The sequence below is a fragment of the Strongylocentrotus purpuratus genome, unplaced genomic scaffold (genome assembly GCF_000002235.5).
Source record: "Strongylocentrotus purpuratus isolate Spur 01 unplaced genomic scaffold, Spur_5.0 spur5_scaffold_6, whole genome shotgun sequence".
Taxonomy (NCBI): domain Eukaryota; kingdom Metazoa; phylum Echinodermata; class Echinoidea; order Camarodonta; family Strongylocentrotidae; genus Strongylocentrotus; species Strongylocentrotus purpuratus.
The window spans coordinates 26,605,364-26,619,927 of NW_022145612.1; the positions used below are offsets into that span (position 1 = coordinate 26,605,364).

Below are 14,564 nucleotides of genomic sequence, written 5' to 3' on the forward strand. Positions count from 1 at the left end.
TACGTACGTACGTGGGTGTTTGTGTGTTATTTTCTTCCGGGTTGTGTGATTACTTATCTACAGAGGGCGACAAACCCATTTCGCTTTCCCACAATCCCATTCGCAAGAAAGGCGTGTATGCTACCAGTATACACGAACGTATCCTACGTATCTTTTGCGGAACCTACGCCAGGATTCCCCCATCCCAGCTCAGCGAATCGCCGTACTAGCTGATCGCGCGTAGGCTTAGTGTATTTTACGAGGGTTTACATTGGATTCCCCAGCGCTAGCCATCAAGATGTCGGACTTCGAGCCAATCTCAGACGCTGAAAAGGTGAGATTTTGGATTTTTATCACCCCTTTAGTAACTGATAGACACTTGAAAGTAGTTATAAAGTAGGAAGTGTTCCTTTTACTGAATAAATGGAAATATAAAGCCGAGAATTTCATAACAAAAATTCACTTCCTGCTTTTCCATCGGCAGCATTACCCTGTAACACGTACACTGCAGTAACACTAAACAGCAGCTGATTATTGTTGCGAGACATAACATTAACAAAGACATTGTTTTTATGAATACTTGAAGCGATGTGGGTATGGTTATGATGGTTGACAAATGAGATGTAAAATGTTAGGGTCTCACTCAGCTTTAACAGTGTGAGTTGTGACTGTTCAACTTACTGTTAAAGTGCAGTTTAGTTTCTTTTATTTTATTTCGTAGGCGTTGGCATACCGCATAGGGTAGGTCTAGAGGTCTAGGCTTCACCCTCCACAACAAATTGCATTCCTAATTCATGCAATGTGATTTCCCCAAAGTTCAGCTAAGATGATATAAAAAAAATATAGACAAAAAACAATGCCTTATCATCTAGATCTAGTAGACTACTTGTGGATATTATTATCTAGAGTCTTTAGAGACTAGATCAAGTATTTAGTGAATAGGGCCTAAGCAATTTTCTTGTGAGCAGCTACTCAAATGAGATCTAGCCTTTTAAAAGGCTAGATGTATGAAGGGGTGACGGAAGTTTGCGGAGATTTTTAAAAAGTTATAAAATGTGATATTTGATCTATGTTTTCTCATATTCTACACAAATTTATATATTTCAATTATTACCAAATGGACGGCAAAGTTTTTTTTTACTACAAATTGGTTCGACTCGAAAATTTATCATCAAAGGATTCCAGAGATATCGGGATCTAAAATTTCGATGTCAAATCGGCGTGCGCGCTGTAACTTAAAAAGTCATAAAGACATCGAGACCTTACTAGCGAACTTAGGTCGCGTGCGAACTATGGTCACACCACCATACTTGAGTACATTTGAGCGAACTAGATACCGGTACGTGTGCATGTATCAGAGTGAACTTACCCAGTTTCCCTTTATATATACAGTGCATTTTAACTTCTTTTTGTTTCTTAAAGGTAATACAGTTTTGGGAAATTTTGAAAATTGGCTGGATAGTGATTCTCTACAATTTTGATATATTTGGATGCCTATCTGGATGTATTATAAGCACTAGAAAATTTGGCCCCTAAAACACTTCTGCTTTTGAGAAAAATTGAATCTAAAAATTTACCGGTGCTCCCGGTAAATTTTGATAAATTTCAAATAGCGCCTACGGCCTTACAATGGTAGCTGCGACCATGAAAATCTCAGAATATGGAGTTGTGATATATAATTTCCAAATGAGAATAGCCAATCAGTCGATTATAGTCAAGGAACATTGTTTATAGTTATATTAATATTTTGACCTTTAGAGGGAGCTATACAACATAAAGTGTTAATTTTTTACAATTTCATCACTTTAGACTCGATTTTAATCGCGACAATGATCACTAAATATTGTAAGATCGCATATGCTTCCAATATGTTCATTTGAACCAAATTCATGATCCCATACCAAAACTTTGTATTACCTTTAACTCATTGGTCAAATTATATTCCGTTTGTAATCATAGTACAGTCAACGACGTTAAAAATATCTGGTCCTTGCATTGAAGATGAGAAAACTATATATCTGTGTAAACTTTGTAAATATCACACTCACAATTATTCTCTCATTCCATTCATTTTCAGACAAAAATTGCATCAGACTTCATTCTCCATGCACCTCCAGGAGAGTTCAATGAAGTTTTTAATGGTGAGTTGTAGTTGCATGTGTACTTTCATTCTTTTGTATGGGGCAGGTATGAAACTCTAAAGCACCAACATGCATGTATGGTGTCAGACATCTAGGGATAGTCAGTTCCATCCTAAGCTAATGTCAAAAGTCAAAGAAAACTTTGTAAATAATGCTTTGTACCGGTAAGTAGACCCATATTATGTTTAAAATAAGCATGTTACTTTTGCATGATGATATTATGGAGATCTACATTTTCTTTCCGAAAGTGAAGATGATGATTTAAGCTGGAACATGAGATTGGACTATATTTTTCTTGAACATGTATATTGTGGAATAAATATTCATACATTACATATATGTTGAGTGGTTACAAACTTATATTGGTTTAAGAATTCAGTGATTGTAAAGAGTAAAAAACAATAATACAGGAATAAAGGGGACATCTTTAGTCTGCTACGCCCACTTTGAGATTATCTTGTGCAGTGTTTTGGAGACTTCTTCAGAGGATTTATGAATTTTAATTTTAATTATCTTCATGTTGTGTAAATATGGGAAATTACAAAAATTACAAATCCTGAAAAGAGGCTTATAAATAACCTTTTACAGTTTTAAACCATAGCTTTAACCTCTGCATACATGTATGTACATTGTATCCAGTATCCACTATTCTCATGTCCAATGGATGAAAAATAACTTATATTCTGTTATACATGTATACACTTATTTTTTTTACATGGTAGAAGTTTTAAATCATGATACATGTATGTAACATGTCAATTCAGCCCAATAGTGATAAGATCTGCCAACATACATTATGTAAGATAAGATCAAACTTTGCTCAAAAAGCATACTCGAATACTTGTACATAATGTACCATTGTTGTTCTTGTTTTCTTCTTCTCCAGATGTCCGAATTTTAGTCAATAATGATGATCTTCTCAGAGAGGGAGCCGGAGAGTAAGTGTTTTCTCCTTCCTTCTTTAATAATTATTATTTTGAAATAGATATTTGTATTCATTTGTGTATTGGAATGTATTTTTGGTAAAAAATGATTATGCCTAAGCTAATGAAATAGTAGTATTTCTTTGGTTTGTTTGATCTTTATTAGTGGGAAGACAATTTTATATTTTTGTTAAGATATTGATTATGGTAGTTATTGTAAAATGTTACACCAGGTTCATATGAACTTTTTGTTGTAAATAACTAAATGTATGTTTGATAGGAATTTCAGGTGTATTTTTTTATTTATTTATTAATTTCAGACAGTTAGAATTTGCTTCATACAAGGCAAATTAAGTGTACCGTATTTGCCGGCGTAAAGGCCGCAGTATTTTTTGAAAAAAAAATATCAAAAAGTCAGGGTGCGGCCTTTTTTCGGCAAAAGAGTAAAAAAAAATTAAAAATTGCAAGTCAAAACAATGAAAGACAGCACAAATTTGTACATTTGGGACAACAATGAAAGGTGATGGACATTTCTAAAATAACTGTCTAGAATAACACATGTCAATCTCGTAAATAAAATTCATAACTTACCAACCAAACTCTACTGGTAGATCTAGATTTAAGTTTTTGCCAAAGCTATGTCGCAATCTCAATCTTCTCAGCTGGTGTGAGCAAAGTTATGGCGCAATACACAAGAGAAGCAATACATAAAAGAAAGCTGCAGAAGAAAACATTAGAGTCGGGATAGCCGAGCGAGCGGTCTAAGGCGGCGGTGGTTTCGGGTCCCAATCTACATTTGTACGCAAGAGTTTGAATCCCGCCTTTGACAAAAGTTTTTAAAATATTTTTTAAATATTTTTTTAAAATTAAATGTCAAAATCGGGGGTGCGGCCTATGTGGTGCTGCGGCCTTATCGCCGGCAAATACAGTATATGTAGGGTTGCAGAATATTAAATGCTTAGATGTTGTTATGTTAGCAGCTAAGTGGTTTGCCATAGTCTACATGTACTAGCTATTATAAGACAGTCTCTCTCTCTTTCTCTTTATATTATTATTTCTTTTTTTGTGATTAAAAATTAATAAAATTACAAGTTCAACAACTGTATTGTACATATGTAAATGTGGAAGGTGAAACAAGCATGTTGATTTAATTGACATTGATTTCAAGTGTACTCACTATGAACATCATGGACAAAGAAAGCGGACAAAATATACAGTTCCTCAGGTAGACAAAGGAACATCCCTTCACTGCTATTATGTAAAAAGGTGAATATGCATGTGACACCAGTTCTACACATTTTTACATAATAGCAGTAAAGGGATGTTCCTTTGTCTACCTGAGGAACTGTATATTTTGTCCGCTTTCTTTGTCAGTCATGTTCATAGTGACTGCAAGAATTTGATATTTTTAAGAGTGAGTTAAAGAAAATATATCCACAGTACATTTTTTTCCAATTATATTTGAGAGTGCCAATGGTCAAATAAAAAGGGTAATACTAGTGGCCATTTTGATGTACAGGCCTTCTCTGATAAATATCATAATTATTAAGTTCAGGAAGAGGGGTGGAATTGTGTAGAAGTTCATTGTTTACATAAATGTTTCATGTTCATCTGTATAAATCAGTCTAAGCAATCATTGAAAAGATGATGTGTAGTCAGAATAAACGGGACTGAAACATCAACCTCAAAACATCAAGTCCAATTTTATTATGTAACTGGAGGAACCACATTTCTGGTATTTTACAAGCAATCTGTGATGACTCAAAATAGATATGTGTACATTCATGTAACTTTCATGTTGCTTAATTAATAACTATACATTTACTTGTGGCAATTAATCCTCAAGGAAGATAAATTCAACGTACATTGTACATGTGCATGTACAGTATGTAATGGGAAAGCAGTTACAGCAATATTCTGTACTTGCAGTTTGTTAATGACATTCATTAAATGTTTTTATGGAGTTTATAATTGGATGAAGATGATTGCAAATGTAGAATTGCTTTCATTTTGTTTGATGGTCTCTTGAATCTTATTTAGGAGTTGTAATGGTATGTATTTAAAGATGTTGGACATGAATGCAGATTGTAAAGCTATTTCTCAGCTAATGACTTGAGTCAAGTGAAAGCATGGCATCTGTCAAATGATGATGAATACTGCAGTTGCTTTTTACCAGGCTCCATAAATGACCATGATGTGCATTCCCGTCTACTCTTTGTGTTCCACGGTTGCTTATAAATGTTTCTTAATTGCTTTCACACTTTGCAATATAATGAACACTGACTGTAGAGTAAGTGGACTGGCTGATCAAATCAAATGCATCAGAAGTACCCATAGAGAACAGTGCAGTAATGCCATTGATTAAGTTTTCATAGTTTCTTTTTGATAGTGAAACTATGAAAATTCAATCTATGGAATTCCTAGCAATCAGATGAACCTCTTCAAGGATTTTAAGTGTAGTGGTGTATCCCACAGGTTAGACGTACTATTTCACTTGTAAAATACATGTATGAAACATTTGTCTAAAAGTACTGTTTATGGGAGATTATAACCATTTAGTATTGACAGATGGTATATATCTATGTTTTATATTAATTTTCATAAATAGATTAGTAATATTCATTTAGGTAAACAATATTGTAATATCTTTTTCTATACTTTGATGAATTTGATACATGTACATTATACATGTGTAGTAAATATTTGTTTTTAAACTCTCTGTATTTGAGTGTCTGAAATTATCAGACCTTTTTATGCCAAATGTGATGTTTTCTGTGTCAAATGATTATTAGAGCACTCACAAGTTATTAGTAAAAGATGATATAATGTCAATAACAATTTACTTGCTATCGATTTACATGATATGCAAGTGGCCAAGTGCATCCTTCCTAATATTTCATACATGTATTTCCATCAACATATACTAGAACTTATAGAATGCAGATTGGCTATTCCTTTGAGCTCTTCCAATTGAATTATGTCTGGAACGGGAATTTGGGCTGCTTCACTTGGTTGAGCCCTTGAGCATATCGAAACCTCATTAAACCACTCCATAATTACTTCTATACCCGGTTTCTTTCACAGAGCATTTGCCAAATACAACAAGGACCAATTCACACCCGCCACTATTGATGGAGCAGACAAACAAGTAACGTTTTTTTAAATCTTTTAAGACTTTCATTGATCAAATAATTCGTACTTACATCATGATAACAATAATCATAGAATTACTGCACAATAATAACAAAATATTTTTCGTTTGGGTAACACTTCCTTTTCTAAAGTGTATTATCATAGGATATATAATCAAAGTAGTTTTTCTACAGTGGACCATTTCGACAAACAAGTAAGTTAGAGTTACCAATCACCTGGAAAAAATATATGTGTATAGCTACATGTACCTAGAATGGATGTCTTGCTACAACAATTTTCATTTACCGTAATTTCAAGATGATAAATTTCAGAATTAGAATTGACGAATGATGTGTTTGACATCATATTACAATGTTCATGAAAGTAGGTACTACATGGACATTTCACATAGCTTATAATATGAAGCTTGACAACTGATTGTGAGACTTGTTGCAATCATTATCAATTGCAAATCCCCAAAATCAAGCGTAAGTGTTGCAGTTAATTGCAAATTTGCAATTGATCGCAACTCATTAGATCTAGTTAACTTACCGGTAATTTAATTGTTAACACTTTAATCCTAACAAAATCCTAGAAAATGTAGGAGACTAGTGGGGCGTTGCAAGAAAGTTGGGTTTGCAATCAATTGCAAATATCGGTTGCAAATTTTGCAACTTGCAATCAATCGCAACTTTCTTGCAATGCCTCGTTAGTGTCCTTGGTTGAAGTGTTTATTGTTTAGTTAAAGTGAATGAAATTATTTACTCGTTTGTTCAGAGACATGCAAGCATCTAACCGGTAATTCATTTCACTTTTTTTCTCCATTAGACCTTAATCACACAATTCAACGATCACAACGGACAATTCTTCGACCCCACTTCCAAGCAGTCCTTCAAGTATGATCACATGAGGAAAGAGGCGAGTGACGTGCAGCCTGCCAGCATCGATAATAACTCAGAACCATGGAGGTTAGCCTTGGCTAATGCTGTAGGAGGGTACATCAAGGATCATTTCCCTCATGGAAACAGTTCAGTAAGTATCATCCTTTTTTGTCCTCTTCCACTAACAGATACATGTAATGACAGACCTGTACAGACAAACTTGTCTTAGTGATCTCTATCATGGCCACCTCTCTGTTATGGCCACTTGTCTTTTTGGGCCTTCTACAGTGAACATGTATATTGTTTTCCCCTTGGAAGAATTTGGTGCTGTAGAACCTGTCTAGAATGGCCACATGTCCTGTTTCCCTTGGGTGACCCTTACTATTCAGGTTTGACTGTATATCATCAACCACCACAACCACCACCATAACAACAACAACAACAACAGCAGCACACATGTGGGGGTCTTGTTCACCTGGTATTTTAGGATAATAAAACATTAAATATGGACTATTGTTTCTATAAATTTTATTTAGAGTATTCATGTAGGATTTCTTTTTTGGATCTATAATCTTTATTTTGAATATTCTTGCTAGCATGAATGTATAATACAGTTTCTAAGGAGGAAGTTGTTACCATATTATATGCTTTTAGTTGCATTGGTAAAATGTAAGAAAGTACACCACATCTAGGTATATCACAAAATTATCTCAGCAAAGATTTGTTAGTTGAACTTTTGCCATTTTCTGATGGTTTTCTCTTTGCTTTTATAGCATTCATACCTGTATATATTAAGTGTAAGTTTGATTAATAATCAAATAGTAGTGGCATAATACAATTCTATTATATATATATATGTATATATTAAAATGATAGTATTTCAGATGCATGTGTTGTGTGAACACCTTCCAAGCCCATGCAAACTGATCTTGTACAGAAACCGAAACCAAACAGCTTGAATACATTTATAGTCTGAACTAGTTAGTCTGAACAAATGCACACACATGCGTACGTTGGTGACTTGGTGTGATGATGACTTTCTTTGAATAGAATTATGTAAAGTGATTTTTATTTTGTTAAAGCTCATCTTGAGCTCTGGTATGGTATTCATATGCCAAGAGAACATTGGGGGGGGGGTGGTGGAGCATTCAGGGCTCAAAAAGAATAGAATACAGACAAGGATGACTGGAAGAATGACCTTGTTAAAAGAGTTTGTTATAAAAGTCTTCATAATTATGGGTTTACACTTCACACTTTATCAGTAATGTAGCACGATCCAGACGAGGGGGTGGGGGGGGGGGTGTCCCAGTCTTACTGTGTGGTTAAAATGCATATTATTAATTCCACATGTTTAGAGATGTTGGAGAAGGTGATACATGTTTCATCATCTTTTCATGTGCCTTCTCTCTCTCTCTCTCTCTCTCTCTCTCTCTCTCTCTCTCTCTTTGTCTTATTCAGGTATTTGGAAGGACTAAAGACAAGAAGATCATCCTTGTAGCATGTATTGAGGATCACTTGTTCCAGCCAAACAACTACTGGTGAGATGCTCTATCAAATGTGCACTGATATGTCTTCCATTGATTCTATGTTAATGAACATTTCAGGAACATGTATGATTCCTACATGGTGGAAAAAACAGACTTCAAATATTTTTCACCAAAAAGTTTGACCTTTAGAAGAAAAGAAGTAAAATACAGGGGGCACATGGATTAATGCTTTTTTTTTTTTTTTTTTTTTTTTTTGGGGGGGGGGGTGCAATTCACAACCTGTTCCCATATATTTTGAGGTCCTGGGAAAAGTTTATCAACTTGCATTTGTTTTTGTCAACTGTGGTATAGACCTGATTATCTGGCACTTGTAATGTCCCTGTCAGCAATCAATCCAATGTTCTCTACCGACCGTCCATGTATAATCATCTATTATTATTTGTTTCAGGAATGGTCGCTGGCGATCACAGTGGTCAGTGACCGTTGACCCATCGGGTGGGTCAGTAGAGGCAAGTGGGCTCATCAAGGTGCAAGTACACTACTATGAAGATGGTAATGTTCAACTGGTCAGCCACAAGGAAATCAAGATACCCCTTGAAATCACAGTAAGTTGATTAAAAATACTATGTCCCTTTTGCAGCGAACATCAAATTCTGTAGAACTTTGCTGGAACTTTGCATGAAATATGAATATGTCATGAATGTCCTATCAGTTCTAAATTAGTATTGTCTTTCATTGTATGATAATTTAAGTACGTGTACTTTTGTCTATACTGTAAGATAGGAAGGGACAATATAAATAGCACCACCGCATGTTTATTTTATTTATATATTTTTTTTGTATTAATCATTTACCGGTAGACTGGTCACTATATCATCTGTCCTCCATTTATTACCACAAACTATTTCACTGGGGCCTACAGCTTTACAAGCTTGCTTTCGTGTAGGTCCCATCATATTTCTCTTAGTTAAATCAGTACTCCATATTGACCACTTATCTTTGTTATTTATTATGTATTTTTAAAAAATGGGACATAGTACCTTTAAACACCACATCAAAGTCAAACCTCCTTGTTTGCCCAGTGAATGCAGTATGGGAAAATGAAAATGGAAATGTGTTCGGTTGACATGTAGTTTATCAATCCTACTAGTTTCTAGGTCTGGCAAGCAGGCTTTTAGGAAATGTTAATCATGAGGTATAGAGATGTTGGTCATAAATACCAGTGCCAATTGTAGAACATTAAAGCCTGTCTGCACTAGTTTGGCCAGGAGGGATTAGACCACCCTGCTGGTCACTGACAGGTGGTTATCTCATCAACTCAGCTCTCAAATAACATAAGTAAAAGAGGATCATGGGGGATCAACAGACGCCACTTAGGCATTGTTTTCTGTATAGAGGGAGCAAGTAGTGCAGTGGGGCTTTAAGGCAATTAAAAACCACAAGGAAGTATTGATATGAATTGCTGTGGATAACATTTGACAGGAAAGAGATTTTGAGGTTGAAATTACCTTATCACCTTATGCTGACATCAGGAGAGGACTGCAATCTCCAGGGCACCATTGTTAAGTAGTATTGTCTTGACTGTATATGTAATGAAAGGGGTTTCTGAGTTTGTGGAAGTAGAATTTTCTAAGGTACTCATGTCATATATGGATATAAAAAACCAAAAACGAAATTAATTAGCCTTATCCACACAAGCTCATTAAACATACTTCATCTAATCATCCTGAGCATTCAGTATTTCTTACAATAATTGACAACTGCTACCACAGATAAATTGTCTCTTGCAAATTTAGCAAATTATTACATAGATTCCCGCTTGGTCCCGACACTTTTTCAATGTAGACACATTGTATTCCTTTTTTTTTTTGTGCAGACGCCAGATAACACAGCAGCAGCTTTTGTGAAAGCGATCGCCGATGCAGAGCTTGTGTACCAGTCCAACCTATCGGAGGACTACATCTCAATGTCGGACACGACGTTCAAGGCTCTCCGAAGGCAACTGCCGATCACCAGAAGCAAGTTCAACTGGAAGCAATGGAATCACTATGATATCGGCAAGAAGCTCAACCAGACCCAGTAATGAGAACTTTGTAGCCCCCATTTTGGCAACTTCATGCTTTAAAAAGAAACACAAATCCACACATCTGTTTCCTCCCTTGGATATTTTTTACAGCAACAGTTAACATTTATCTAAATGTATATCTAAATATATATATGTTGAGTGCGCCATTGGATCTTGTCCTTGCCGCATTTCGTCGGCAGATATATTTTTGTTGTGGTCTGAAGGAAGACGCAAACCTCTTAACATTCTTTTTGTACGCCTTTAGTTACACTTTGTGTGAAAAATATAGAATATTTAATCTGTAAAGACTGTAAACATATAGGCCAACTAAGTCTTTAGACTCTGTTAATATCATCTCCTTTGTTTTCAGCTTTTGAAAATGTTTGTACATGGAGAAAATTCTCACAAACAAGTTTGTCTGAAGAAAAAACAAATCGCATACACAAATCAAACTTTGTATAGTGTCACCGAGATGTGTTAGAAAGATTGATTTGGGTGTGCGTCTGTAGTCTGGACATGTAATGCTACCTGAGAGAGAGTTCATTCAAAATCTGTATACAAAGAGCATCACAACTCTAGATATGTGGGTTTTTTTAGGGCTCTTTTGAAAATCATCCAAACCATGGGCTATTTGGAGACCAGTGTGAGCTATTGCTACAGTTCCAGGGTTGAATTCTCACTGAGCCTCTATATTGTGATATTGGAGCATCAATACAAAGTTTGATATCTGAAGCAGAGCTTATGAAATATCTCAATATGAAAGATGCAATTCATGCTTCAGGATTTAAGATTATCTATCCTAGACTTAACCTTGGGTTGTAACAAAAAGATTTTTTAGACCATATATGTGATGATTTGCAAGATTTGCAGATATTGGACTTGAAAATTCAGCTCAATTTAAACAAAATCTGACTTGATCTCTCGGGTAGCATTGCAGCTGGCTCCACCTTGCTTGTTGTTTTGATGATTATCTATCTCTTGAAGCCAACATATACCTATGGCAACAAGGGAAGTGAAATTAGAAGTACTTATTGTTTCTACAAAGTGAGTAATTTATGTAGCTTAGCTTGATCTTTGTTTTCTTCGTCTTCATTTATTTAATCAAAGAAAGGCACATGAGGGAGCCTTATATTAGTTCTTTTAGTTATGGAGAGTTAATTTATATAGAGTCTTTATTACCACTTTCTCCTCCACTTTAAATCATGTCATCTAGGTATCTCTAATTCATTGCTTTGTCTAAGTATTAAAACAAGTTTATTTTGTACTCTAATGATGAAAACGTACATATTCCCCCTCCCCTCTTTATGTGTCTTCTTTTCTGTACATTGAATTTAATTGTAAGGACTATAAACATCCAAGAGAAGTTATAAGGGGTATCTTGTGTTGCAATTTTGTATGTAAATGTATATAGCTGAGGGAGGTTTTAATTGTTAAGTAGGTGGCAGCGAGAAGCACGTGATCCATAAAGATGACTATTAACTGTTCAAGCTGGTGGTGACGTATGTCTGTCACTCCTGTGCACTGAGTTTTATCAACGACGCAGGAACATTTCAATTATTATTTCCTGATGGTGTACATGACTTGTGGTGTATAAAGATTTGAGATGGATTTCAAGGTTTCAATAACTCTGATTACTTAAGTTTTTTTTCTGTTTTTTCACTTGGACAGAATAAAGTTTACAATGCAAGGAGTGATTCTTTACATATTTTTCCCACAATGCTTTTCCCACAAAATTCATAACAAAGAACAAATGTAAAAACATACACTCTGTCTAAGGAAGTGAGATATAGTGCAAATACCTGTACATGTATGTTAATATTACAAGCAACTTTTTTGTCATTTTACCCCAACATTGACATTTACATCCATAGTTTACATTGCTGCACATGTGAATTCCCCTGGCCCATCATTTGCTTGGCCCATAGTATGTTCAGGTACACATCCATGATGGACGTTGGACTTCAGTGCTCTTTTGTTAGCAGAAGAATATCATATAAATGAACATAATGTTGCATGTGCTTGCTTTCTGGCACATTATTGTGATGTACTGTTAATGAGTGAAATACTAATGCAATATATTCTTGATTTATTCAAGTCAAATGAAGAAACATTTATTTTACAATGTGATAGACATAGACGTATAATTTACTTCAGTTAAATATATCATTTGCACTGAATTTATATTTTACAGTATAGTGATCCTCACCATCAGTTTAAGACTGAAAAATTATATGTACCCAGAAACTATATTTGTTCAACTTCCAATATTAGACCTTGCACCTGTAGACATCCGTCAAGCAACTTTGCATGGATGTGTATTTGAATTGTTTTCATTATAAATACCAGTTTTGAGTTATTTTCCTTCATCGCAATGTGCACAATATACCAGCTAATGTATGGATGAGAAGGGAAGGTGCGTTGTATGTAAATGTAGTTCTTGCGTTTCTGTAGATTTCCAAAAATAATTGTGTGGTGATTGTCTGCAAGATTATAATCTTCAATTGTCAGATATGAATACATGTATGTGTTAACAGCTTTTATATATTTCAGCATGTATGAAAGAGAAGGGAAAATGAGAGTTTTTTTTAAATAAATGCTTCCAAATAATTTACACTGAGTTTATAGACACAAATGAACTTGAATGGAACATAGGAACAGGGAAATCCAGACATTTTTTATAATTCTATATTAATATTATTATGAGGGTTGATGTTATATCTGTTACAAGTCTTCTTCAGAGTTAAAAAGTTGTCACTACATCAATTAACAAAACCATTTAGTAGACTCCTAAATAAGAAACCAAGAGCTAATAACATTCAAGTTTTGTTATTTCATGTAGTTTGAAAATGCTTATATGAATTGATTGTCAATGAGAACTAATTAAAGACTTTGACTACCACACACATAATATATTGTCATTGATAAATGTGTATTCTCCTCTGTGTGTGTTTGATATTTTGATAGTAGATAATGACATCTACATCAAAATGACTTTCCTTAGCATTTAGGCATGTTAGAGGCATACTATTTGATGGAGAGGGGGGGGGGGGGGGGGGGGAGATACAAACTAATATATCTTGTTGACAGTCCAATCAGCGGTAAGGCAAACATTTCCCTCAATACAAGTTTTTTAGGTGCTTTATAAGCACATAAAATGTTTCAAAATGTCTGATTACAGATATTCATTTTTATTGGTAAATGCATCTTTACAGTATATTGTAAAGTATGATTTCCTGCCCTTGTCTGTCGGATGGGGAATGAGGAGCAAAGAAAATCCTGGAAATGATTATAGATTTATGATGGCACCTTTCCATGGTCTGAAATGGGATACATCCCGCCACCCGCCACCCGCCACCCGCCACCCCCCCCACCCCCCCCCCCCAACTGGTTAAACTTTGCCAGATACTGTGTAGGTTGTTCAACTAAAATTTGTCTCCCCCCCCCCCCCCCCCCCCCCGGTGGGTATTTTGTAAGAGAATGCAGGCTCCACCACTAATCAAGTCTCCTACTATCCCACCACCAACCTCCTTCTCTTTCTCTCTTTCTCTCTCTCTCTCTCTCTCCCTCTCTCCTCTCTCCCCCCCCCCCCCCCCTCTCTCTCTCTCTCTCTCTCTCTCTCTCTCTCTCTCTCTCTCTCTCTCTCTCTCTCTCTCTCTCTCTCTCTCTCTCTCTCACTCGTTCCACCTGCTGCTGCCGGGAGGGGGACAGATCTTTTAGGGATTCGAGTCTAGCAACTGAGTGAGCTTGAAATCAGAGTTTCAAAATATTGGACATTTCGCATTTTGGACGACTCATTTTTAAAGCCCACAAAACCGTATAATATTTTGTGCCCAAAATAATTAAATTTGTCTCCATTTGTAATGTTGAAGGAAGTCCTATCCCCATCGGCCCGCGGCTACGCCCATAATACACAATCTTTTGTAGAAAATGTAGGCATCGGGAACACCATATTTGGT

At 35.5% G+C, this 14,564-nt stretch overlaps 1 protein-coding gene across 1 annotated transcript; it reads left to right on the forward strand.

Annotated features, from left to right (window-relative positions):
• Positions 1–73: 73 nt before the first annotated feature.
• Positions 74–13,516, forward strand: LOC577039 (F-actin-capping protein subunit alpha). Its single transcript, XM_031000215.1, has 8 exons — positions 74–313; positions 2,057–2,120; positions 3,007–3,058; positions 6,128–6,191; positions 7,004–7,207; positions 8,515–8,594; positions 8,992–9,148; positions 10,420–13,516. The coding sequence occupies exons 1-8, from the start codon at positions 278–280 to the stop codon at positions 10,624–10,626; spliced, it is 864 nt and encodes a 287-aa protein (XP_030856075.1). The 5' UTR covers positions 74–277; the 3' UTR covers positions 10,627–13,516.
• The last annotated feature ends 1,048 nt before the right edge of the window (positions 13,517–14,564 follow it).